Source organism: Sciurus vulgaris (assembly GCF_902686455.1).
Source record: "Sciurus vulgaris genome assembly, chromosome: 8".
Lineage (NCBI taxonomy): Eukaryota > Metazoa > Chordata > Mammalia > Rodentia > Sciuridae > Sciurus > Sciurus vulgaris.
In genome coordinates, this window is record NC_136468.1 from 95,188,721 (window position 1) to 95,216,611 (window position 27,891).

At 37.9% G+C, this 27,891-nt stretch overlaps 1 protein-coding gene across 2 annotated transcripts in view; it reads left to right on the forward strand.

Moving 5' to 3' along the window:
* Positions 1 to 24,624: 24,624 nt before the first annotated feature.
* NPSR1 (neuropeptide S receptor 1) overlaps positions 24,625 to 27,891 on the forward strand; it is a gene marked incomplete at its 5' end in the record, with an annotated part of 195,543 nt that continues 192,276 nt past the window's right edge. For both annotated transcript variants that reach the window (XM_079151746.1, XM_079151747.1), the window contains one exon: positions 24,625 to 24,774. In XM_079151746.1, the coding sequence (XP_079007872.1) occupies positions 24,625 to 24,774 (150 nt within the window). The remainder of the gene's footprint in view (positions 24,775 to 27,891) is intronic.

Below are 27,891 nucleotides of genomic sequence, written 5' to 3' on the forward strand. Positions count from 1 at the left end.
AGGGTTGAGAGGGGTGGGGGGAAGGGAAAAAATTATGGAATGAATCAAACACTATTATCCTGTATAAAAGTATGACTACACAAATGGTATGCTTTTACTTCATGCAGAGAAACAGTATGTATCCCATTTGTGTACAACAAAAATAAATTTAAAAAAATAAATAAAAATAAAAAAATTAAGTGAAATAAAATTTGGAAAATATGAAATAAAATCTATTGCATGCTTCAGTTCATAACAATGAACATTTGAAATGTAGAATTTGTTTAAATTTTTACTCAAATATTTTTGTAGACAATAGATTTAGTAATATAAATCTATATTACTGAATATAAAATAAATTACTAAATATGATCAGTTTTTCTTAACATAATGAAGCATTAGTTGTTCTACATTCAACAAACAGTCCTTCCTTGTGTCCAAATGTAACATTTTAATGAATGTAGGAAGATCTGTTCTTATACCATATTACTTGGTAAACAATCAGATAGAGCTATTTGGTGATAATTCTACATTTATCATAAAACTTTAAAGTCCTTTTAGCCAGGTCAGTACCCTAAATAAATATGAGTACTTTTTTTTGGTGAAAAATATAAGAAATGCAGTGAAACTCACAAATATTTAATATTTTTTTAAATTCTAGAAAATATCATTGTGATCATTTTACAAAGAAGCTTTACAAAGGCAACAAATGCAAACAAGTATCTCATCAGTGCTCAAAATTTATCATTCCAAGCATCCATATTCAAGGAAAGGATTGCAAATATCAACAATGTGGAAGAACTTTAAATAAAATCACAAGAATTAATCAGTGCAAGAAAATTCATGTGGGAAAAATGCCATACAGATTTAAGAAATGTGTTCAAGCATTTAAGGAATTCTCAACCCTTTATCACAGTAGTGATAAACCCTAGAGATGTAAAGATTGTGGTAAAGATTTTAATCAAAGGTCATGCCTTAGTCAACACAAGAAGAATCATGCTGGAGAGAAGTCCTATAATTGTAAAGAATGTGGAAACGCATTTATTTCCTCAAAACTTACTTGGCATCAGAGGACTCATAGTGATGAGAGACCATACAAATGTATAGAATGTGAAAAAGATTTTAAATACACCGCAGGCCTTACTCAACACCAGAGGATTCATACTGGAGAGAAGCCCTACAAATGTACAGAATGTGGGAAAGCATTTACACGAATCTCAATCTTCACTAAACACCAGAGTGTTCATAGTGATGAGAGACCATATGAATGTAAGGAATGTGGCAAAGGCTTTAAGTATAATGGAGCCCTTATTCGACACCAGAATATTCATACTGGAGAGAAACTGTACAAATATACAGAATGTGGGAAAGCATTTATTGACTTTTCAGACTTGATTCAACACTACAGGATTCATATAGATGAGAGACCATATGACTGTAAGGAATGTGGCAAAGGTTTTAAGTATAGTGCAACCCTTATTAGACACCAGAGGATTCATAGGGATGAGAGACCATACAAATTTAATGAATGAGGCAAACATTTTTAATTCATCTCAACTATTACTCAACAGCAGACTATTCATACTGGAGGGAAGCCATATAAATGCAAATAATGTGGAAAAGCATTTATTCAGAGCTCACATCTTATTCAACACCACAGGATTCTTAATGATGAATGTAAAGAGTGTTGCAAAGGCTTTAAGGACTGTCCAACCCTTATTAAACATCACAAGGTTTATAGTGATGAGAGATCATACAAATGTATGGACCATAGCAAAGATTTTCAACGCAAACCTTTCTTACTGCCAGAGAATTCATATTAGAGAATATTCCTATGATTGTAAAGAATGAGGCAAAGCTCTTAATAGGAGTTCATTTTTGGTTTTTAACTTGACTTGGTTTCCCCTTTGATTGACTTTTTCTGTAGTGTAGTTTCTCCCTCTGCTAACTCATTGTTTTTCATTTCCTCCTGGTGGAATATTTTTCTTAGAATGTTCGGTAGTTCATGCTTTCAATTTGTAAATTCTTTTAACTTTCGTTTATCATGGAAAGATTTTATTTCATCATCAAAAAAAAAGTCTAATAAATGTGGAAAACCACCATCTTTAACTCAAATTCTCATAAATGAGGTTGATTCTTCCTGGATTAACAGAGCATCAAGAGTACCCTTTCTTTGGGAATACTCTCATAACTTGATACCAGATGAAGTAGTTTATGAAAATGTTTACAAAGCAGAGGAGAAAAGGTGCACAAAGAATAGTTTCAAGTATCCTCTTCTCTATATTCCTGCCCACTTCCTAAAAACCTAAAGAAAACATTGTTCATGTTCTGTGGGTAAAGTAGGAATCAACATGCAAAAATATTAGATATTTTTAAAAAATAAAAAAATTTTTTTTAAATTTTCTCATTAACAAGAACAAATGCCAGGTAACAATGCACAGCAACTCTACTGCACATGCATATCAGCTTCCTTGACCATCACAAAAATGTTGAGCAGTGCACACTGTCATTATTCCCATTTTTCAGATTGTTCTCTAAGGTAAAGATAACTGGATATCATCAGTTGTCCTAGAATAGGATAATACTGGTTTACTTCTCTTACAGATCATTACATGCATGTAAATTACTTAAATGACTCATTACATTCTCAAAGATTCAGAGTGTGAATGGTAAGTTATATGATCCCCCTACTTTGCGCCTAAGAATTACATTTAGTAAGTTGTCTTATTTCCAGTGTTAATAAATTAACAATGTAAAATTTAGTAAAATAATTTGAAGATACAGATATGTATGTTAACAGGACAAAAACTCATATCTTCCATATTACAGAAAAAAAGAACTAAAGAAAACCTTTAAAACATAAAGAAATAATGTAAAGATAACATAAAAACTAAAGAAAACATTTAAATAATAGCAAGTTACAGAATACAAAGGTATGAATTGGGAAATATATACAGACCAAACAAAGGATATTTAAAAATAAATATAAATGATTAAAGAATTTTCTTATTAAAAGAAAGAGCTCCTCAAATGAGACAAATAAAGAAACCCAAAACCTATTTAGAAGATCTAATGTCAATGACAAAGAAAGCTATAAAATAAGGATGAGAAAAGATACACAAAGAATATTGGTGGGAAAAAAAGAAAGCCCTCCATGTCAGAGACTACTATCTGCCAATCCATGGTTAACTCATGTACCTAAAGAAGCCTGATTTTATGGGGCATCACAATATTTCCAGTCTCTCTTACAAATAGAAAAGGCCATATCACTAAGTTCTGGTCAATAAAATATAAGCAGAATTTATGGATGGAGGCTTCCGGGAAAGCTGTGTTAGAAAGAGCTGAGAACCCTTTTGCCTTCCCCACTTTCTTCTTTCATTGACTGGCATGTTAACCTAGTGGAGCTGGGTTTTCCATCTTTCAAACATATGGCGAACTTAAAGAGGAAAGAATTCATCAAGCCTGCCAGAGTGAGAAGCTACAAGAAGCCTGGACCACGGATGATGTAATGGAACGTCTTCATCCTCCGGCCTGCCATACCTTGACTCCGTGCTGTTTGAAAGGGAAGGAAAAAGGAAAAACTATCCTGTTGAAACTGTTTTTCAGTCTTCTGTTATGTGCACCTAAAAATAATTCTTAACCATTTCATAATATAAAACAAGTCAAAACCAAAGGTGAAAAAAATATTGGCTATGACAGAGAATTGGTTTGCAGATTGATATATCATAACATGAATATGTACATCATTAATCTTTCCAGGACAATAATACAACATTAAAATGTATGAGTGAAACTTAAAGGAAATACAAGGAGAAACTATTAGAGAGTCTCAGTACTAATGGGAAATATAAACTTCGTTTAGTCTTCAACAAATTAACTAGACAAAAACCAATAGGTGAAGAAATGATGGTATAAAGAATATAATCAAATGGATAAACAATATGTACATGAAAGTGTTTGTGTGCATGTCTTGCTGTGTACAATTATCTTGTGAATAAAATTCCAAGGACTTTGAAAAAATTATATGTAAATAAGATATTTCAAAATATACATCCTGTTTCAAAATAAAATTCAAGAAATAAATAGAAACATGGATTTAAATTAAATGTAACCCAAAATGTAGTTTAAGAAATAAGTATAAACAATTAAATTAAATGTAAATGAACACTTGAAGGCATTAACAAGTAATTATTTCTTCAAAGAGGAAATCAAACACATATATATTGTAGGACATAATGAACATAAGGATATTACATATCAGAAGCTTCAGGACACAGTTTAAAAACTAGTTAGAGGAAAATTCATTGCCTTAAATACTTTAGTAACAAACACAAAAGAATGAAAATAAATGTTGAGTATCTAACCCAAGGATTCTGAATAAAAAACCAGCAAAATTAAGATCAAAGAAGAAGACTAGATGGAGAAAAAACAGTAGCAGCGATTCTATCTCAAGAAAATAGTTTGAAGAAATAAGCATACAAGTGCTCAAAGATGTCTGTTCATTGCTTTCTGAAAAATCAGAAACAACTAAAATCTCAGCTATTAAGGGGGTAACTGAATAAATTATAGAACATTGCATATTTGGATAACAGAGAGACACTAAAACAACCACTGTTATTTCCTGATACGAAAATCTACACTATGAAATTAAAAAGGAGAGAGTATAAAGAATGATCTCACTTGGGTGCTGAGGATTGGGTCAGCAGTTAATAGAACATGTGTCTTTGCATCTTCAGGTATTTATTGAGAATAGGCACATTTTACTGTTATAATTAGAAAAATCCAAGCTAAAGACATGATCTGCTAAATCATATTTCTTCCAATGTCCTCTTTCAAGTAGAAGACTACATTCTATTTATTCAGGGAATGTATCTCTTAATCATTGTAACGTGTATAACCTCTGCTACTGTTCAGAGTAAGTAATTACCAGAGGTAACATTCAACTTATCTGTTCTTTGAGATTCAAAGAATTTCTCCCTGTCTTCAAAGCAATTTTCTCTCTAATGCCAAGCATAGATTTTTATTTCATATTGATGATTTAGAATCCTCACCAGCACATCAGAAAGCCAGGGATGGGAGAGGGGAAAGTTCACTAGTGTGAAGAGTCAGTGATTGTTTCCAATCCCGTTACTGTACTTGAAAAGCTCTTCTTTGCCAAGAGCTCCCTGTATCTTTAAAACGGGGAGATGTGCACTCACTTTGAGGGACTATTCAGGAAATTAAGTATCATGACATCCACTAAGCACCCAGCACAGTAGTTAGATGAAATTTCCCTTTTTTCCTCCTCCATGTCCTTCCCTAAGCTCCTCTGTAACTAAAGCTCCTCAACCAATCCACTTTTGCATGACTTCTACAAGAAGCACTTATATAGTAGTGTCCAAATGCAGCAACTGTGTGTGGTCTTTTGCACCTGGTGCTGACACCAGACTATTTCAAGCTTTAAGTTATCAACTCATTCCTTTGAGGAAAAAGTCATGAGGACTGAGGTGTCTATTCACACCTTAACCCTGGGAAATTTACTCTCTGCAGGTAATGGCATGTTCTCGTATCAAAGGATCAAAATCCCGCTGGCTAAAATGACTTTCCTTTGTCCCACAATTCACACTTAACTAGCCCCTCTTTATCCAGATGGCAAGGTCGAGTACTTCATCCAAAGAAACTAAACACACAAAACCTCAAATTTAAAACTCGGATCTCTGCTTCCTGTGAGCTCAGAATATTAATTCTATGCACTACTCACAGATGAATCACCTTCTACCTTTGTCACCTAGTGAGTCTGTGTTATTTTACTCTCCTTCTGTTATTCGAAATGTTTATTTTCTTCAACTAAACCATGAATTTGCCCATGTCAAGGATCCTCTAGCAGCAAATGGACCCAACATATTCCTCATGTATTGATGCTTTGTACATTTTTTTATGATTCAATTTTTAGCCAATAACATGTCATAATTTAATATAATTTGTGTTTTTAAACGTTTTGAAAATTTCAAAAAACAACTTGAGATTTTGGACAGAAGACACTTTATTCAAAAGGATTACTGTAAGAGCAGAGAAATTGACCTTTACAGTAAGGGGAGAGGGACTGTTGCTTAGGGAGAACTCCTACCATGAGATCTCAAGCATCCCAGAGGTTAGGCAAAATTAATATTTTTCTTTCATAGGGAGGAGTAAACAAGGCTAGAAGAGCCCAGTGTGGAAACACGGCAGGAGACTGGAGGGGTATAGTCTGACAGTAGAGAGAGTGTTTCACTCTGTGGTCCTGCTGCCTGTCCCAGTGAGGGGGTTGGGTGCTGACTCAGGCTCCTGGAGAACCAAAGCTCATCCTGCAGAAGAACAGAATGGTAATGCGAGTTTGTTTACTCAGCATGGTACTCTGATTGATGGTGGAAAAAAAAATTTAGCTAACTCTTTAAAAGGCATAGAAATGGAATTTTGAGGCTGCGTCCAAACTCCTTATAGGTGTTTCTGACCCACAAAGGAACACTGTGGGTCTGATCTAAGCCACATGGGGAATGGTGGTTTGTTGCTGTAAACTGTTTCTGCAACACAAAGGGCTAGGGGCATTTTATAATCTCTCTTGTCCAGGACCACAGATACCTGGCAGCTTTTGTAAGAGGTCAAAGGACATAGAAAGGAGGGCATCTCCCTCAGAATTTGGAGATTAAATGAAGAGTTGAGAAAAAAATTACACATTAAAAAAATAATGATTAAGGAGAAGGAAAGAAAGAAGAGAATTAGCATTAACAGGTAAAAATTATCTCATTTAATTCTCAAACACTCATGATTCAGGCATCATGGTCTTTCAGTTAATAGAGGAGGAAAAAGAGAGAGTTGGGGGTGTTAAATAAATCATTCACAGTTTTACAGTCAGAAAGTACAAAGCCAACTTTGGATCCAAATCATGTTGACGGCCAGATCACAGTTAGTACATCAAAGTACCAATATTTCAACTAACGAAGACATTGTTTAGACAGTGAGGAAATACCTGGGAGCTTCGGAACTTTCTATCTAATTTACAGGGGATGAATAAAAAAACTTGAACTTTGAGTCTGCAGTGAGGCAGAGTGGCAATCCCTACTGAGATAGATTTCAGTAACCATTCCAAACACATACATAAGAAATCAGTTTAAAAGTTTTGCTTACAAGTTTTATTCCAAAGCTTACAAACTTTTTCCCTTTACCAGTGTAGGAAAACAATACCTTATGTTGAAGGACATAAATATTGTAGCCAAGACTCCCATAAAAAAAAATGCATGAGGCACAACGCTGAGGGAGATTCATGAAACCTTGAACATCTCTTTTCCAAATGTCTCCATCGGTCTGTTAGCTAAAGCTGAAATGCCTCTCTCAGGGGCAAAGATTTTCATTCTAGGAAGATCAAGACTTAAAAAGTAAATGCTCCTGGTGCGTATTCATGGCTGACAGGAGACTGATTTTGAGCAAAAGTTTTCCTAGTGGAAACAAAGAGAGCCAATAACCCAGGAAAGGTGACCTTCATCTAGAAAAGAAAGAGACTAGATATCAGGTTCTCTCAACACCATTTGTGAATAAAGAAAAGAAGAAAAACTAAAAGGCTGAGAGTGAAGGGTAAAGAATATAGGAAGAACTCAAAACCAAACCAACAAAATCCTGTTCCCTAACAATGATCAAAATATGTAATGTTTCAAATATGAATCTCTGTACTTTTTTCTCTTAGCACTTAAAAAATTCCATTACTTGTAGGTAAAGTTCATGGCCCATCAAACCTGAAGCACTAGGTCCCATTTACTCACTGCTTTGGAGGAAAATGTGAAGATCATTTGTGAACCAAAGGCAGAAGTCTTGTGGAAACTGAGTCAGCTCCCTGATGTTCCTGGGCTGACCTCTGGTAATGGTTCTTACATACAATAACCATACTTATTGCCCATTATCTATGCCTGTGATTTTGGAAAAACCTCACATTAGACCCACTCTGGCACTGAGAGGTCAGCGGGGGCAGAGTCAGATGATGATTCTGTGTGATCCCCGATACTGGCCAGAATGGACAACTGTTTCAGCTGAAGCTTTTTGGTTCCGCTCCCTCCTGCAGGACACATGCCTACTGCAAAGGTCTCTATAGCTACTAGAAATTGGAAGTGACCAAGATGATGAGGCAAGAGGGCTGGACTATGGAGATGCCTTTCTCCAAACTAAATGCTTGACTGATAGCACAGGAAAAAGGCTGAGTGGAAGAGAACTGAACATGCACTGGGGACAAGGTAGACTAAAAGAAAAGAAAGAAACTCTCGAGCTACTATCTCTTTACCAAAGTCTTAAAGCCTGTGTGTGTCTCAGAAACATTAAAAGGAAATGTACTTCATAAAGCAATTGCATAGCAGTTCATGCCATTTCTCTTTTGGAGTCTCCAAGCCTGGTTAAGTCCTTTGAGAAGCCTTGGTCCCAGATCTGTTGCATTCTCAGGCACAAGTATTCAACTAAGAACCCACCCTGCTGAGGTCAGAAAGGCAAAAAAAAAAAAAAACAAAACAAACAAACAAAAAAAAAAAAACAAGAAAGAAAAGAAAAAAATTAGTAAGTACCCCCAAGGGCAGAAAAAAAATCTAAGGGGTTTACTTGGAGCTTTGTAGCCTATACTCCCTTCCTGTCTTGAATATTCTTCTTTCAGGCTCAGGTTGTATATTTTTTAATTAAGACAATGCTTAGTCCTAGAAATGTGATCTAAGTTGGGGTGTCTAAATGTCTCTGAACTAAAAGTCAACTAGGCTATCCTGTTGCTGAGAAAAACAGCAGAAAATCTGCTGGTCCAAAAATAAAGAATGGAAATATTTATGTCTGCTCCTTTGAGACTATGGGTGCCCACTGGTTAAAACTGGATTTTGAGAAAGCAGAGCCCACGAATGAGGTCAGGCTTGCTGTGGGTCCCTGGAGTGTGAGAAGCAGCCCACAGGGCTGAGGGCCAGGCAGGGCCAGATAACTAGAGAAGCAGTCCTTGGGTGAAGACAGTAAGGCTGACATCAAAATGCAGCAGGAACAGGGACCTAAGAATTGCCATCCTCCTAGGACAGGATTCTCTTTCATTGGTACACATTAGAAAAAATCTGGGGAGTGTTAAAAAATCCCAAAGCCCAGGTTTTACCCCAGAATAATCTCTTTAGAATCTTTGGGAGGGGAACCCAAGCATTAGTATTTTTTCAAGCACCCAGGTTATTCCAATGTGCAATGAGGATTGAGAATCCCTAGAGAGCTTTGAAAGGGTTTCTGCATCCATAGATAACATAGAGATGTGCTACTCGCTTTATTGCAACCTTTCAGTATGCCATTTACTAAGGCCTTTGTTGGAGGGTACATTGGCAAGATGGGGAATACTGGGCTTCTTCTCCTGGTAGTCATCAGAGACTGGAGCTCTCTAACCAGTGTGGAATCACTATGAGGGGTCACTGTTAGGCCCTGCCTTGAGCTGGTGCCCCCAGCACTGTTGTCTACTCAAGATTCTCAACTGCAACATCAGAACATGCTGGAGTTTGTAATTGTTGTTAGCAATAGATGCCTAGTAATAAAGTGAGAATTCTGACATTCTTCTGTGATTTGACTTTTTTTTATTTTAAATTAGAGAAGTTTCAAAGTAGCCTGTATAACACCACTGCACTCATACATCTGCACTCTGGCTCATTCATCCAACAATTTTCTATTTGACATCTACTATGTGTGTGCCAAGCACTTTGCAAGAAGCTAAAGATATAGTCCACACAATGGTTGTGGCCTCTGCCTTTATGGAGCTGATTGTCTATCAGAGAGCAAAAGCTTTTTAAAAAATTATTAAATTTAAGATGATCATTATGATGACCAAAGGCTACAAAAGGGACAGCAAGCAACGGGCTCTTGATAGAGATTCCAGAAGCCCTTTCTTGTCATGAGGACTGTTTCAACCCATGGTGGAAAGAGAAAGGCAAGTGGGCAAGTACAAAAGAGGCAAAAAACAAAACAAAACAAAACAAACAAACAAAAAACAAAACAACAAAACACCAGGGGTGGACTCACTCCATGTCAATCTGCTATCACAACTATTAGTGCAGTCCAGAAAGAGTGAGAGTTCACTCTCACAAGATGGCATGAACCCATTCATGAGAGTGGAGTTCCTACAGCCCAAACATCTCCCACTAGGCCCCACCTCTTCACTCTGCCATGCTGGGACCAGTACACAAACCAAGAATTCATGTCTTTCTCACATAAAAAAAGCGCTTATTCCATCCTATAGGCCCAAGAGTTTTAACTTGTTGAGCACTCTGAAGTCCAGCTATGAGTCTGTGAAATCCAAACAAGTTATCTACTTTTCATGAAAGAATACACACCATTTATGTATGATCTATCAAAATGTATAAGTGCATTCTACTATCATGTACAACTAATTAGAACATAAAAATAAAAATAATTAAATAAAAAAATGCATTGATGAGACAGGCACAGGATAGAGGCTCCCAGTCCAGAAGGGAGAAGTTGGCCAAAAGAAGGTGTAATGGACCTCAAAAGAGACCCAAACCCAAGTAGACAGACATTAATTCTTAAAGATAGATGGCAGTATTTCACCCCGCATGCCACCTCTTGAACACACTGGGGTGTCCGACCTTGGGTACTCTGGCCCCCACAGCTTTGCTGGTCTCAGCTCATATGGCAGCTCTCTGAGGTTCAGTCTCAGGCATTCACACTACAGGGGAGGGAATGGTTCAGGCCCTGGCATTTCACACTACAGGTAGCTTGACAGTTCTGCAGGTCCAGCAATGACCCTACTCCCATAGCTCCAAGAACCATTTGCCCTAACAAAGACTCCAAAAATGTTGTATACTCTTCCCCAAATACTTCAGCATTTATATAATTAAATAAGCACATACTGATATTTGTTTAAGTTTTCATTTTCGTTCTTCAGGTTTAAATTATGTACAAAAATATACACAAACCTTAATTACATCTTTTGATAGATTTTGACAGATGCATTACAACTGAGTGTCTCAGACTCCTATCAAGAAGCAGAACATAACCCACATCACAGAGTTCCTTCTTGCCACTTCCAGCAATCTCCATAAGCAGCCCTATTAGCCCAGAGATACAACCACTGCTCTTAAAATTTCCAACATAGATTACTTTCAGTTATTGTCTTAATTAATAATTAAAATAAGTTAATATTTATTTTTAATGATATTTCTTTTCATTCAGCATAATGGTTTTGAAATGAGCCATGCTAGTGTATGTATCGTCACTTTGTTCCTGTTTGTTACTGAGAAGTGTTCCTTGTATGAATAGGTGCTGATTTATTTACTCTTTTTCCCAGGGATGAACAACCAGAGTCTTTCCAGCTTTTTGCAGTCACAAATAAAACTGTGATTAACATTCTTTTGCAAGTCTTTTTGTGAATAAAGGACACACCTGCAAATAGAAGTATTGCACCACAGGGTGTGTGTTTTGTTTTCTAGAAAAAGCTAGAACTTTCCCCATGAGGGTTGTACAGTTTTGGAGGATCATTTGCTTGTTTTCCTTCTACCAGAATTGTATGAGGGTTTCGTCTGCTCCAAATCCTTTACAGTCTTTGGTTCTGTTAGTCTTTTGAAATTAAATAATTTTTGTGGGTGAGTAGTCGCATCTCCTTGCACATTTCTCTGATCATTCATCACATGAGCATTTTTTTCCTGTATTTATGGGGCATCCACATATCATCCTTAGGTATCTGTATTAATATTTTCTCTGATTTAATTTTTTGGTTTTTAAAATTTTGTATTCATATAACTTTGATACAGAACCTTTATCAGATATGTATTATAAGTATTCTCTCCTAATCTTGTCTATATACTTTAAAATCTTTTCTTTTTCCAAAGAAGACACTTCAATCAAATTTGTTGAGCATAACATTTTAATTTTACTTAAGTCTAGTTTATTGGTTTCTGTATCCTCAGAAACTTTTGCCTAATCAAAATTGTGAAAAATAATCTTCCTGTGATTTCTTCTAAAGAGTGGAGAGGTTTTATTCTATGATCCATCTCAAAATAACTTGGGAGATAAAGGCCTAGTTTCATTTCCTTTCCATACAGATATCCAGTTGTTTGCTCCCATTGAAAAGAGTTTCCATCTCCCATTGGGTTGTTTGGGCCCCTCTGTCACACATCAGATGCCTGTATCAGTGGGCTTTATTTCTGCATACTTAGAATGTTTTGTTCTGATAATCTATTCATCAGTCCTTAGGCCATTATCAAACTGTCTTGAATTCTGTAGTTTTATAGAAAGTCTTGAAGTCAGGTAGGGTAAGTGTCAAAACCTTGTTTTTTATTTCTAAATTCCTGTAGATGCAATGCATTTCTATATATATTTTTATATCATCTTGTCAATTTCTACCGAAAATCTTGATTTGATTAGGACTGGAATTTCATTGAATCTATGCATCAATTTGAGGAGAATTGACATCCTAACAACACTAAGTCCCCCAAGCCCAGAGCTGTTCTACCTCTCTGTTTTCTCATGTCTTCATTCATTTCTCTCAGCAATGTTTTATGGAGAAATTTCACCTCTTTTGTTAAATATATGCCTAACATTTTTAAATTCTTAAATTTAAACTACCTATAAATTATAAATGAAATTCTTTTATAAATTTTATTTTCCAATCCCTCCCAATTATTTTTAAGTCTCCCAGTGGGACTCATTATATAGATGTTCACACATTTTCTCTTGTGCATATTCCTTAACCATTTTTCTCTCCTTCTTTTCATGATTTTTATCACCTTTAACGTCTTCTGAGAGGGTTCCACCTGCCTTTTAGCTCATCAATTATTTTTCTGCCATTCAAAACATTTATTTAGCTCTTTTTCCCAGTTATTTATTTTTATAAATAAATCCATTTCTTTCCAGTGGGTATTCCTTGATTTTATGGCTCCACTCTAACCTGATCTTTTTCAAAAGCTCCCTGCCTCACGTATAAACGCCTGAGTGGGGTGGCATGGAGGGTGGATTTTAAAGTGGCCTCCATGATACCTGAACCTGGAACTCATACCTTTGTGTAATCCCCCTCTCCAGAATATGGGCAGATTCTGTGACTTCTTTCCTTTTTTCCTTAAATGCTATAATGATTTATTTTTATTAATACCTGAAAAAGTTGTAATCATGTGCCTGAGTAGCATCTCACCTCTTAAAGTGATCCAATAGCCTCTGCTCCCTTGCCATCCTGACCCACTGTACCATGCAGCAACTGAAACCTCTTGCATATACTGATGGAAATAAATCAACTATGCATTACTCACTGGATGACAGGATCTGGTGCCAATCACAGATGGGACCCAAATCCAGAGCAGAATGCTAGCAGATGCTGATTTGGGAAGTGTCACTGTCATACAAGGCTGAGTGGACACATAACCCTTTCTCCATGAGAAATATGTATGTTGTCAAGAAAAAAATAACTATTTCAATGGTTTATTTGAAAGAACGAGATGTTCTTTCACACTTCTTAGAATCTGGATTAAGGGATAAATGCATCAAATCAATGGAAATAATAAATTTCATGATTTTTCTGCCAGAATACTGTGATGAATGACTTTGAAGCCCGGTTTCCTCATAAGTGGCTTTTAACCAGTGATAAAATTAATTTTTTGTTTGATAGAAGCAGGGCAACGGTATTATTTTCATTGATATTTGTATTATATATATTGCAGAACAGCACAGAGCTGAGAGGCAGAGTTTGAGTTTAATAATAAAATGTGCTGCAGATGCCGCTGACATGGCCGGGAGATCTCTCAGGGTGCAACTTCCCCGACACTGCTGCCCCAATGCCTGGAGGTCTTTCCTACAGGCACAGCTTCCTACAGTGCTGCTGCCACTAATGCCACTGCCCCTGCCTGAAGGTCACCTGGAGGTCATCTCTCTGGGTGCTGCTGTGTCTGCAGCCACAGCTGCTACCCCAGCTGCCTACTCTAACACCCCCCCCCCATCTACTCTAATGCTACCGACCCACTGCAGCTGCTGCTGACCCACTGCCTGCTACCGCAGACCCTGCCACTGCCACTTCCACCACCACTCAGAGGTTTGCTGCCAGGGAGACTACAGGTATGGTTGAATGTGGCCTCATCCATCTTGGCATGGCCAGGGCCTGGGGGATTGGGGTCCCAGTAGGTTTGCTGCCACCACCATCTTGGGATGCAGCTGCCTCTCTCTGGGGATGCCCACCAGGACCTGAAGGTTCAGTGTCAGGGTGCCTAGTGTCAGACTTGGGGTCTTCCTCCTGGGAATGCTGGTGGCCACCAAATAGTTGCTGTTTCTCAGGATTGTTCATCCCTGGTGGTCTCTCTCCAAATTCCAGTGGCATTGAAATCTTGGGAATGCGACATGGCTGACCCAGGATATCTGAGCTCCAGATCAGCGTGATAGTGACTGGGTCTGCCAGAGCTAGTCTGGGCCAGACAATCCCGTGAAAAGTCAGAGACAGGGCTGAGAGACTTTTCTAATAGAGACAGTTGTTCAATTTTCCATTGAGATTTATTTTGCTGTTTTCTCCTTTAACATCTCTCCACCATATTTGGAGCAAGGTATTTTTCATGCATTAGTTTGTTGAGGATGGTGATGTGTGCATGGTGTTTTACAGTTCTGTTATATAGTCCTATATTTTTAATTTTTTTTCTCTTTACATGTATTCTTCCTCTCATTTGTCTGTTTTCCTGGATTCTCTTTCTACCTTCTCTCCACATAACAGCCAATCTCTGTTGGTTCGTCTTCCACTCTTCCTATGGATTTTTACTTCTAGCTTCTCTCTTCCTCCCCCATGAACATCAAGTCCTACACTATTTCTGTCCTCTCTTTTTCCACCATTTGAAATTGTAAACCCCTTTTAGCAAGTTCTCTGTTTATATTGTAGACAGTGATTGAACTCATCATTTCTGCTTATAGCGAGAAAGCAGTAGATGCCTTAGAGGGAGCTTTTAGATTTAAGGCTACATATTGTTTACACAGGATCCTATTGATATTGGTCTCCCTCTTAAAGATAGGTACTGGAAACTTTCAGGGAAAATATAAGTGTATAGGGAAAAACACGTACTGACTCAAATCCTTATAACTAGATGGGAAAACACACAAGCAACATGAAAAAGCAAGGGAACAAAGTGCCCCAAACAAATCAAGATGTCCCAATAAGAATCCACTGACAACACAGTAGAAGAAGTGTCTAAATGCACATAGTTAATCTGATCTGTGAAGTAAAGGATGGATAAAGAGTGAAATCAAAGAGAAAATACAGAAAGCAAAAGATCACATCAAGAAAGAGAGATTCTGAAAAAAAAAAAAGCAGAAATACTCAAAATGAAGAAATCAGTAAAACAAATTATAAATTCAATGGAAAGTATCACCAACAGACTAGACCATTTGGAAGACAGAACCTCAGGCAATGAATCAAAATATATATGATTAAAAATAAAGTTGAACATGCAGAGAAGATGGTAAGAATCCATGAGCAGAACTTCGAGATTTATGAGATAAATAGAAAAGACCAAATTTAAGAGTTATCAGAATAGATGAGGGAACAGAGGTACAAACCAAAGGAATGCACAATCTTTGCAATGATATAACATCAGAAAAATTTCCCAAACCTAAGAAATGGACAAACAAATACAAAAGGCTTACAGGACTCCAAATGTACACAATTACAGCAGACCCACACCAAGACACATAATAATGAGAATGAATAATATACAGAATAAGGATATAATTTTAAAGGCCATTAGAGAACAAAAGCAAATTATGTATAATATTAGGTAATCAGCTTGAATCTCAGCTGAGTTTTCAACCCAGGTGCCCAAAGCTAGGTCATGGAACAACATATTTTAAGCTCTGAAAGAAAATGGATGCCAACCAATAATTTTATATCCAGCAAAATTAAGTTTCAGATTTGAAGATGAAACAAAAACCTTCCATGGTAAACAAAAGATAAAAGAATTCACAATTAGAAAACCTGTGCTACAGAACATTCTCAACAAAATATTCCACGGGGATGAAGTGAAAAAAAGAAGTGAAAACCAGCAAAGGGAGGAACTATGTTAAAGGAATAGTCAATCAAGGGAGAAACTAAATCAAATTCAAGACCAGAAATGAACCAAAATGACCGGGAATACAAATCATATCTCAATAATACCCTTGAATGTAAATGACCTAAACTCATCAATCAAAAGACATAGATTGGCAGATTGGATTGAAGAAACAAGACCCCAAAATATGCTGTCTCCAAGAGACTCACTATATAGGCAAAGACATCCAGAGACTGAAGGTGAAAGGATGGGAAGAAAAAATATTACTCACATGGATTACATAAACCAGTAGGGGTTTCCATTCTCATATCAGATAAAAAGAACTTCAAACTGAAGGTAACCAGAAGGGACAAAGAAGAACATTTCATACCACTGAAGGGAGTCATCAAGACACAATGATTGTAAATATTTGTGCCCCAAACAATGGAGCATCTATGTACATCAAACAAACCCTTTTCAATTTCAAGAATCAAATAGACCATTGCACAATAATACAGGGTGACTTTAACACACCTTTCTCACAACTGGACAGATTTTCCAAACAAAAACTAAATAAATAAACTATAGAACCAAATGATACAATCAATAATTTAGATTTAACAGATATATATAGAATATTTCGTCCATCAATGAGAAAAAGCACGTTTTTTTTCTCAGCAGCACATGAATCCTTCTCTAAAATAGACCATATCTTATGCCACAAAGCAACTCTTAGTAAATAAAAAAAAAAAATGGAGATAATACCCTGCATTCTATCAGAATTAGAAATTGAGGATGAAATTTAAAAATACTTAGAGGTAAATGAGAATACTGGTACAATATACCAAAATATCTGGAACACTATGAAGGCATTACTAAGAGGAAAGTTTATTGCACTGAGCTCATTTATTAAAAGAATAAAAAGTCAACAAATAAATGACCTAACATTATATCTCAAAGTCCTAGAAAAAGAAGAACAAATCAATGTCAAAACAGTAGAAGATAGGAAATAATTAAAATCAGAACTGAAATCAATGAAATTGAAACAAAAGAAACAATTGAAAATATGACAAACAAAAAGTTGATTCTATGAAAAAATAAATAAAATTGATAAACCCCTAGCCACACTAATGAAGAGAAAAAGAGAGAAAACCCAAATTACTAAAATATGTGATGAAAAAGGAAATATCACAACAGACACAACTGAAATACAGAAGATAATTAGAAACTATTTTGAAAATTTATATTCCAATAAATTAGAAAATATTGAAGAAACAATGACAAATTTCTAGAGACATATGACCTACATACACTGAATCAAGAGGTCATATACAACTTAAATAGAACAATTTCAAGTAATGAAATAATAATGCCATCAAAAACCTACCAATTAAGAAAAGTCAAGGACCAGATGGATTCTCATCCAAGTTCTACAAGACCCTCAAAGAAGAATTAACACCAATACTCCTCAAAATATTCCATTACATAGAAAAGGAGGGAACCCTTCCAAACTCATTCTATGAGGCTAATATCATTCTGATACCAAAACCAGACAAAGATACATCAAGGAAAGAAAACTTCAGAACAATATCCCTGATGAACAGAGATGCAACAATTCTCAATAAAATTCTGGCAAATTGCATACAAAAACATATTTTAAAGATAGTGCATCACCATCAAGTGGGGTTCATCCCAGCAATGCAGGATTAGTTCACCATATGAAAATCAATATAAGCAAAATAAGCCAAACCTAAAAACAAAAGACTGAATGTTTTCTCTGATATGCGGATGCTAATTCACAACAAGGGGGGGTGGATAGGGAAGAACAGAGTTACTTTATATTAGGTAGAGGGGAGAGAAGGAAGGGGAGGGGGTATAGAGGTAGGAAGGATAGTAGAGTGAAACAGACATTATTACCTCATGTATGTGTATAACTGCATAACCGATGTGATCCTACAATATGTACAATCAGAAAAATGAGAAATTCCACTCCATTTATGTATGATCTATCAAAATGTATAAATGCATTCTACTGTCATGTACAATTAATTAGAACAAATAAAATTTTTTTTTATAAAAACAAGACTCATGATCATTTCAATAGATGCAGATAAAGCACCCCTTCATGTTCAAAACATTAGAAAAACTAATGTAGGAACTAATGTAGAAAACTAATTAGTAGGAACATACCTCAACATCATAAAAGCCATATAAGATAAACCCAAAGCCAACATAATTCTAAATGGAGAAAAATTAAAACATTCCCTCTAAAAATTGGAACAAGACAAAGATTCCTTCTTTTACCACTTTTATTCAACATCCTTGAAACTCTAGCCAGAGCAAGTAGACAGAAGAAAAAAATTAAAGGAATATAAGTAGGTAAAAAAGAACTCAAATTATCACTATTTGCTGACCACATGATTCTGTATTTAGAAGATCAAAAAAGTCCACCAAAAAACTTCTAGAACTAATAAATTAATTCAGCAAAGTAGCAGGAGATAAAATCAATACCCATAAATCAAACAGGTTTGTATACATCAGTAATGAATCCACAGAGAGAGAAAGTGAGAAAACTACCCTATTCCAGTAACCTCAAAAAAGTAAAATACTTGGGAATCAATCTAATAAAAGAGGTGAAAGACCTCTACAATTAAAACTACAGAACACTAAAGATATTGAAGAAGTCCTTAGAAGACAGAAAGACCTCCTATACTCCTGGATAGGCAGAATTAGCAGAATTAATATTGTCAAAATGGTCATACTACCAGAAGCATTCTACAAATTAAATGTAATTCATACTAAAACCCTAATGACATTCTTCATAGAACTAGAAAAAGCAATCATGAAATTCATCTGAAAAAATAAGAGACCCAGAATAGCCAAAGCAATCCTTAGCAAGAAAAGTGAAGCAGGAGACATCATAATATCAGACCTCAAACGATACTACAGAGCTATAGTAATAAAAACAGCTTGGTATTTGTGCCAAACAAGGGAACAGAATAGAAGACACAGAGACATACCCACATAAATATAGTTATCTCATACTAGACAAAGGTGCCAAAAAAATTCACTGGAGAAAAGATAGTTTATTCAACAAATTGTGCTGGAAAGAATGGAAAGCCACATGTAACAAAATGAAATTAAACCCTTTATCTCTCACACTGCGTGAAATTCAACTCACTGTGGATCAAAGACTTAGGCATTAGAACAGAGACCCTGTGACTACTAGAAGAAAAAGTAGGCACAAATCTATACCAGGTTGACCTAGGATCTGACTTTCTTACCAGGACCCCTAAAGTTCGAGAATAAAATCAAGACTCAATAAATGGAATGGAATCAAACTAAAAAGCTTCTTTTCAGCAAAAGAAACAATCAGTAATGTGATGAATGAGACTATAGATTGGGAGAAAATCTTTACCACATGCACCTCAGATAAAGCATTAATCACTAGGATATACAAAGAACCCAAAAAACTTAACACCAATAAAAACAAATAACCAAATCACTAAATGGGCTAAGGAACTGAACTTCACAGAGGAAGAAACACAATCAATCAATAAATATATGAAAAATGTTCAACATCTCTAGTAATTGGAGAAATGCAAATCAAAACTACTTTAAGATTTCATCTCACTCCAATTAGAATGGCAATTATCAAGAATACAAGTAACAATAAATGTTGGCAAGAATGTGGGGAAAAATGTACACTCATACATTGCTGGTGGGAATGCAAATTAGTGCAACCATTATGGAAAGTAGTATGGAGATTCCTCAGAAAACTTGGAATGGAATCACCATTTGACCCAGTTATTCCACTCCTCAGTTTATACACAAAGGACTTAAAATCAGCATACTACAGTGACGCAGCCACATCAATGTTTATAGCAGCTCTCACAATAGCTAAACTATGGAACCAACCTAGGTACCTTCAACAGATGAATGGATTAAAAAAATGTGGTATATACATACGATGGAATATTACTCAGGTTTAAAGAAGAATGAAATTATGGCATTTGCTGGTAAATGGATAGAGTTGAGAATATCATGCTAAGTGAATTAAGCCAAACCCAGAAAACTAAAGGCCAAATGTTTTCTTTGATATGTGGATGCTAATTCACAACAGCCAAGGGGAGCTTGGGAAGAATAGAGTTACTTTAGGTAGAGAGAATGAAGGGAGGGATAGGAGTATGGGAGCAGGAAGGAGAGTAGAATGAAACAGACATTATCACCTCATGTACATATATGACTGCATGACCTATGTGATCCTACAATGTATACAATCAGAAAATTGAGAAATTATTCTCCATTTATGTATGATTCATTAAAATGTATAAATGCATTCTACTGCCATGAATAACTAATTAGAACAAGAAAATGATAAAGAATTATGTTTCCCTTCCAAAAAAGAAAGAATAAAATGTGCTGGGAGCTTGTACAAAGTTAAAAAAGGTGCCAAAACTTTCTGAGCCTCAGTTTCCTCACCTGGGAATTGGGACTGTTTTCCTATTCTCCAGCAGCTCCTAAGTAAACCTATAATTAACCTCCTTGCTGCCTCAACTTCCTTATCTGTGAAAAAGATTACCAGTGATTTCAGGCAGCAACAGCCAGTGTCACTGTGCTGTAAAACTGAACTTGTGTCACAGGTAGTCTGGATGCCTACTTTCTCCTGTAAGTGGCCAAACTGGCTCATTTTAGTTGATGAAATCAGAGGACAGCAGACTAAATGGAAGGTTCCTTGGATATCAAATCAATTCCCACAAACAGTTGAGAAAACAGAGCTCCCTGGATTTGGAGTAGGCAGGATGTTCTGGAAAGATCCAGAGGTATGCAGATAGGAGAGGGAACTAATCAGAGAAGGTAGGAAGTGATGAGGAAAACACGCCAGACCCACCCAGATTTGAGGCAAAAGTGAGTTGCACATAGTGCCCCTGGCTGCAGCCAAATCCAGCAACCCAGCAAACTCCCCGTTCTCAGCCCCACCCTTGGCAAACTCCTTCCAAATGGTTCCATGTGAGGTGACTTGGGACTGGAGTAAGCAGTCAGAGGTGCTTTGGATGGCAGCAAGATGCATATATATGGTTTTATTCAATAGAATGAGGAAAAGAACATATACAATTAAATGTAAGAGATTGCTTCAGAATAGTGCACTCATCTTGCTAGAGTCTCCTACCCCTCTGCTGGCTTCAAAGATATGAACCATGAGGAAATGAATTATGCCAATAGCTTGAAGAAACCTAACAATGGGTCCTTCCCCCATGGAGCTTCTAATGAGACCCTAATCCTGGCCAAACACTGATTTCAGCCTGATATGGATGGGACAAGAAGAAATATTCAGAGGCCAGGCTGCCTATCTGTGCAGGTTGAACTCAGTCCACGCTCACCCCCTGCCACTGTTGCTGCTGCTATTTTTCTGCTCTTTTATAACCACAAGCCAAGCAGTGATCCACCTGGACGGTGTGTGCAGAAAGAAACAGCTGAACTAGAAAGTTCTTTCCCAGCTTATCTCTCATCCATGGTCCGTGGCCTTTGCCTACTCTAGGTTGCCATTTCTACATCCTGCTCCAACCTTTATCGAACAATGACCTAACCAACCTCTGATCCCCTGAAGGATTTTCCCACAGCTTGTTTTATAAGCTTGCAAAGCATCTACACAGAAAAGGCAGTAACCTTAAGTGCACATAGCTCAATGCATGTTCACAAATGCAACACTCTCACGTAAGCACCCCAGTCATAGAGTGTGCATATCTTCAGCTTTAGATAATACTGCCAAGCAGTTTTCCAAAGTGCTTTTATCAATTTACATCCCTGCCAAAGTGTTTGACAGCTCTTCTTCCTCCTCCACATCCTTACCAACCAGAGTGTTTCCCGTCTTTATCACTTAAGCCCTTTTAGCAGCTCTACGGTTTAGCCAAAGTTCTGTATTTCATCAATGTTCTACTCACTTGTGTGCAATATCTCGGGAGCAGTTCAGCCATGTGTATCAGGCAGGGTTCTCTAGAGAAGCACAGCAAATAGGTTGGAGACCCAGAAGAGCTATTTTTCAGTTGAACTTCAAAGGCAAAAAAAGACCAATGTCCTAGGTCAAGGCAGTGGGTGAGAGTCATTCACATGGAGGAGGACACTGCTTCACTCAATTTAGCAATGTAAATGTTAACGTCATCCAAAAGCACCCTCACAGACACACTAGAATAATATTTGACCAACTCTCTGTCTGTCCTGTAACTTAGTCAAACTGACACATAAAATCAACCTTACACCATGTTCATTTGTCACCTGGTCTACAAATATTCTTTCTTGTATAGTATTCCATTGTGTGCACACACACAGTTATAGTTTGCATAAATGATAACAAATATATTTATTATTGTGCTTAATATTGTGTTCGTGAGTTTCATCTATAAGGTTATTTTTGGCTCTAAAACTTTCATTTTTCATTGCTGTACAGCATTTCATTGTGTGACTACATGGTAATTTATTCACCCAGTTGAGAGGCATGTGGCCAGTTTCCTCTTTAGGATGTCTCATTGATTTTGTCACCATGAATGTTTAGGTTGCTTCTGTTTCTACACAATGTTGCAAAGGCCTCTTTTGCATGTCTCCTTGTATTTATTTATGAATGTTTTTACTGAGAAGCCTTGGATCCAGCAATGATCTGGACCAGGATTGGAGAGAAAATGATACAACCCAAAAGGTCTTTCTCCACTTATCTGTTGTCCATGGCAGCTGCCATTTTCTCTGTCCACCTGTCCACACCTAACTATTTTCTGTTCTTTCTTAAAAGTTTCCCACAAATATTTTTTTAAATAAAACACATGAACAGAAAAGTGCACACACTTTAATGGTGTAGTCCAACAAATTTCCCCAAATTGAACACATGTAAGTAACCCAGATAGAAATGGAAAAATTACCAGCATCAAGAAATGGAATGATGTATCTGAGGGTCTGTAATTGCAACTCTGCTAAACACTGCCGAATTGCTCTTCAAAGTCACCCTGCCACCTAACTCACATCAGAAGTAAAAATGTATACCCTTTTTCCTCAATCTTCTCAACACTTGGTGTGGGTAGTCAGACCTTAATTTTTATTATGCTCATAGAAAAAAATTCTTATTAAGTTGCTTTTCCCTAACTGTTAATATGGTTGAGCATTTTTCTGTGTTCATCAGTTGGAATATTTGCCAGTTGGAATTATTTGCTGTTGGGTTATTATTTTGTTTTGACCCTTTCCTAAAAACTGACAACTTCTACAGTTTTCTGGATAGCCCCCTTCTTATGGCTGCCCCTTTATTCTAGATCTAGTATTTTCCTGTCTGTAGTGTACTGTCCTCTTCTTGTTGGGAGAGGGGGATAGATTACATAAAGTTTTCCTAGGAGATTTCATTGGATCATTGTCTTTTTTTAATAGTCATTAAATCTGCTACCTTCTATGCCAAGTGCCACAAACCACTGCCGGCCTAGTTGGCTCAGAGAGTTTTCAGTATAGGTGCTTTGGTATTATGCTTTATTGTCATAGGAGCTGCTTAGTTCCTCTGATTTATACCTGGCCTCATGCTAACCTCATGTTAACCTCATGCCTTGGTAAAGCATTTGGGATTTGATGCAAACTCATCTATGTTACAGTAAATCACCACTGCCTAGGAATTTCAGAAGAGAAGGGTTAACAGTTCATTTCCATCACTGGTTGTGGGATGTTGGGCAAGTCACTTCATCTCCTGGAGCCAGCCTCTCCTAGTGTAAAAGGAAAACATAAAGTTACCTTCCCCACCTACCTCCCAGAGTTGTTGTGGAAACCCAAAGGTGAAATCAAGGCACATGTCAATATGCTTTGTAAGTTTGTTTGTGAAGCTGGAGCAGCTATTATTCTTTCCTATCCCTCTTCATAGTGCCTAGGATGCTACAATGACCTCCTTTCCACCCTCATCCTGAGTACTGGTCCCATGCAGGAGCTAAGGTGAGCCTGCAGCAGGTGGCACCAGGTCCCCTCTGGTCACATCAATGAGGGATCATGGATTATTAACACACACTAACGCCCACCACTTTTCTGAGAACTGCCCTTTGAAAACCTAAGCAGAACCACGGGTGTGAAACACAAATGTGCTATTTGCCTTTATCTATTGAAATAATATGCATGCTACTAAGTAAATGGCTAGGTGAAGATTGTAAGTCAGAAAGCATCCTTAACAGAAGCAAATGTATAATTATGATTGATTTCAGAAGTGCAAACCTGACCTGAGTTAATCGACCTGCAGATTCCTGAATTACTAAAGCTGGAACAGAATGGGGGTCCATTGTATAAGTTAGGAAAAGCACAGCTGAGCAGGAAGGCCCATCCATGGAGCCATGTTCATGGCTATGGGAGGCTCCCACCTCCCCTCAGGGTGAGGCCCTGGCCCTGTGTGGGACTGTGGGGTGATGAGGGCTGTGCAGGCTACTAGACTGTAACTGCCGAGGAGAGAGCAGCACGTGGATCCTCCCTGTCGTCAGGCAGAGCTCTTCAGTGAGGTGGGCTCAGGGAGGGCTCTGTGCCTCTGCTCAGCCGAGCTCCAGCCAAAAGCCTGGGAAAGCAGAGAAAGTGCCAGGTTGCAGCTGCTGCCCAAGCTCTCAGGAGGTGAATAGGGACAGCAAGGCTCAACCCCTCCTGAGCCATGCCAGCCAACCTCACAGAGGGCAGTTCCAATTCCATCCAGACTGTGCCAACAACATTGGATTCTTCCCCAGTGGCTTGCACTGAAACGGTGACTTTCACTGAAGTGGCCGAGGGAGAGGAGTGGGGCTCCTTCTACTCCTCCTTTAAGGTAAGTGTCCTGGATTCCAAGCAGAATGTTGACTTAAAATTATGGGACAGGTGGAACTTAAGAGGGCAGTGAAAGTATCAGCCAGTACTGTGAAGGCCACTGTTTTTTTTCTTTACTAAAAAGAGTAAAATAAATGATAGGCTTAAACAATGATTTTTTTTCATAGTGTACCAAGATCTGAACTACAGATTTTTTTTTAAATGTATACCTGTGTATTTTCTTCTGCTGATGAAAACCTGTGAATCGTAGGTAACATTTGTAAGTGGGAGATTCTTTTGCTTTCCTGTTTTCATTAGGTGAAAGCACTTTTAGTTAATTCTATGGAGTGCTTGAGATGTCTGCTTCTAGTAGAAATAGTGAATTTACCAAAAATAGACATTTCTAGTGTACTTGTACTCACTGTTGGCGTTATGAGTCTTTTTGCTAGGAACATCAGAGGTGCAGAAAGCCTACATTCCCTAGGGCAAAAATGGGTGCCACAAGAAAGAGTGACACAGGCAGGATTGCACAGCATTTGTTGATCTCTTTGAACTTCTGTGAGAAATAGATTCTTGGACTCTAGTTGGTGGTGTCGTGTGTGCAACAAGTTGCAACGCAGGCAGAGTTTGATGAGTCTCACCTTCAGAGTATTCAAGGCTCACTTTGAGGAAAAGATCCTCATTAAGATAATACTGTTCTCTTTTGCAAAACTATCTTGTGGATAGGGAAAAATCAGGTCCCTAGAAGACAAGTTTCCTTCCTCTTGTGTCAGAATTCTGGCTTGAGGATTATTTCACGTGCTGTCTGCCTAACAGTATGTTTAGTCCTTGCAGTAACTCACAGGTCTCAAACTGCTCCTTTGTACTAAAAAGAAAAGTGTTTCAAGGAAAAATTCTTATTGTTACTTTGTTGTTGATAGTGTTGGTTTTAATCCTCTGGGTGTTCTTGAAATGATCTGGCTTTTACACAAAGAGGAAGAATTACTATAATGTCTTTCTCTCTACTAGAATTTCACTTTTTTTGTGAATACGCAGAATAAAACTTTCAGTGGGGAACTGTCCAAGGAGTCAGCCTCCCACTCAAGGGAAGAGAGACCCTGCAGCAGAGCAGATCCTGAACAAATCACTTAAGTTGGCTGCAGGGGACCCGGTCCCATGGAATCACCTCCAAATGCATTCACGTGCACAGCCTAGCTGCTCAGCTCCCACAGCACAGAATGTCAAATTGGAGTTTGTTACTACTTACTGTTGACTGAATAATCCCTTTTATGAAATCAGCCTGCACACACAGAGATTCTACCTTGGCAGGCTCTGTGCACCCAGAAAGCTCCCGACTCTACTAGTGACACTGTCTTCGAAGCCTTTGATATTTATAGAACATGACAACAAACAGAATGAAAAGACTGGCCTTTGTAAAAAGGATAATAATCAGCAATAAGGCAGTTGTTCTGAAACTCGGGCAGTAATCACTCTCAGTGGAAAGCTCATTTAGTATTTTTTAATGCAGCACCTGAGAGGATGTTTTGAATATAGAAATAAACCCCGCTCCCTCTCCTCTGGTGTCTGTACTCTGTCCCAGCATCACCTTCTCCAGGCACTAAAGAGAATCGCATCTCCTGTATTTCATTCCTGATAATGTGTCTGTGGCAAAAACAGTTAAAGAGAGAAGCAGAGAGAGGAATTATGACTGGGCAGGAGTTTGACTGTTCTGCCTCCTTTTTGAGAGATGTATTCATCCACTAGAACACCAAGTTTTAGGGACACACAAATCGATGGTGCGTTTGTGGAAGCCTAGCTTAAATATCTTAGTGTTAACTTTTGGCTGTGTCTGAGCACAAGCAATTTAGATGCGCTCTTGACACAGAAATCATTCTGGTGCACACTCCTGATTACTGTGATTCCTTTTGTCCTACAGACTTGTAAAGAATGTCAAAACTGTGCCCCCTTACTGTCTCCCAAATGTGTCACTTTAATTCCCATCACCTTCAAATCAGTGAAAATAGCCTAAAAATAGAAATGGCGACAGCAGTGAAAGTAGCAGAAATAATAGCTACAGGAGTGATGCATTTCATTTGCTATGGATTTTCTTGGTGCCCAGAATCTTGCTGTCTGGCCTCTGTGAAGTATCTCAACTAATTCTCATAAACAATTGTGTGTCTTTCCATTGGACTTACCTTTCATTTTATGTTAATTCTATCCCTTCTTTAAGACTCAGTGAGGGCTGCTTCCTCCATGAAGCCCTCCTTGACTCATCCCAGCAAGTCACAGACTGCATCTCTCTCCTTGTCACTTAATGCAACTGTCTTAAATTGCTGTTACCATGCCAGCTGAGTGGATGTGTTAAAGTCACTGAGCACCATGAGTGAACAGAATACCTTGCATTGATTTCATATTCTTTCTGGGATCCAGACCATGATAGACATATTCAGTAAATATGTACTGCATAAGAAAAGTGCAGTATTCTTTTTTCTGTCCACTGCCAACGTTTTGCCAGTATAGGCAACAGAAAGCTTGCATTCTGCAAGATAGAAGTTGGGGGAGATTTGTGGTCCTGCCTGGTGTCTACCTGCTGTACTTACTGAGGTCTCTCTCTCTCTACAAGCACGTTCAGCTCAGTCCTACCTCCACTTCGAAGTCAGTGGGACCTGGAGGTTATGGATCCCAGTGGGTGGATTACTGAATTCACTGTGGCACTGCAGGCTGGCTCCAGTACCCAGTACAGCCCTGGGAAGTCCCTGCCCACCACAACACAGCCCTATCTAGTCTCCAGCAGCTTTGCTCTCCACAACCCCAGGTTCCATCATAGCTTCTACCTAGTACTCTAGTTCTTCCTCTCTCATCTTAAAGTTCTCTTGGTGGGAGATAAGATATCCCTGTCTATATGTCTCAAGCCCATGCTTCATAGGCCTAGAACCTTCTCCTTCCTCCCATCTCCACCCCAAATTCTAGTTTCTGCTCCTGCTGCTGTGTGCCACTGTGCCATCCAAAGCATTTTGGGTTCCTAAGAGATCAGAAAGGAGGTTGAGGTGCGTTTACACCTCTGTCCTCTCCAATGGCATTGTGTGACTCAGCTCTTGTAACTGTGGGTTCACAGTCACAGGGTTCTCAACCAAAGCACTGGTTTCCTGCACAGTGGGTG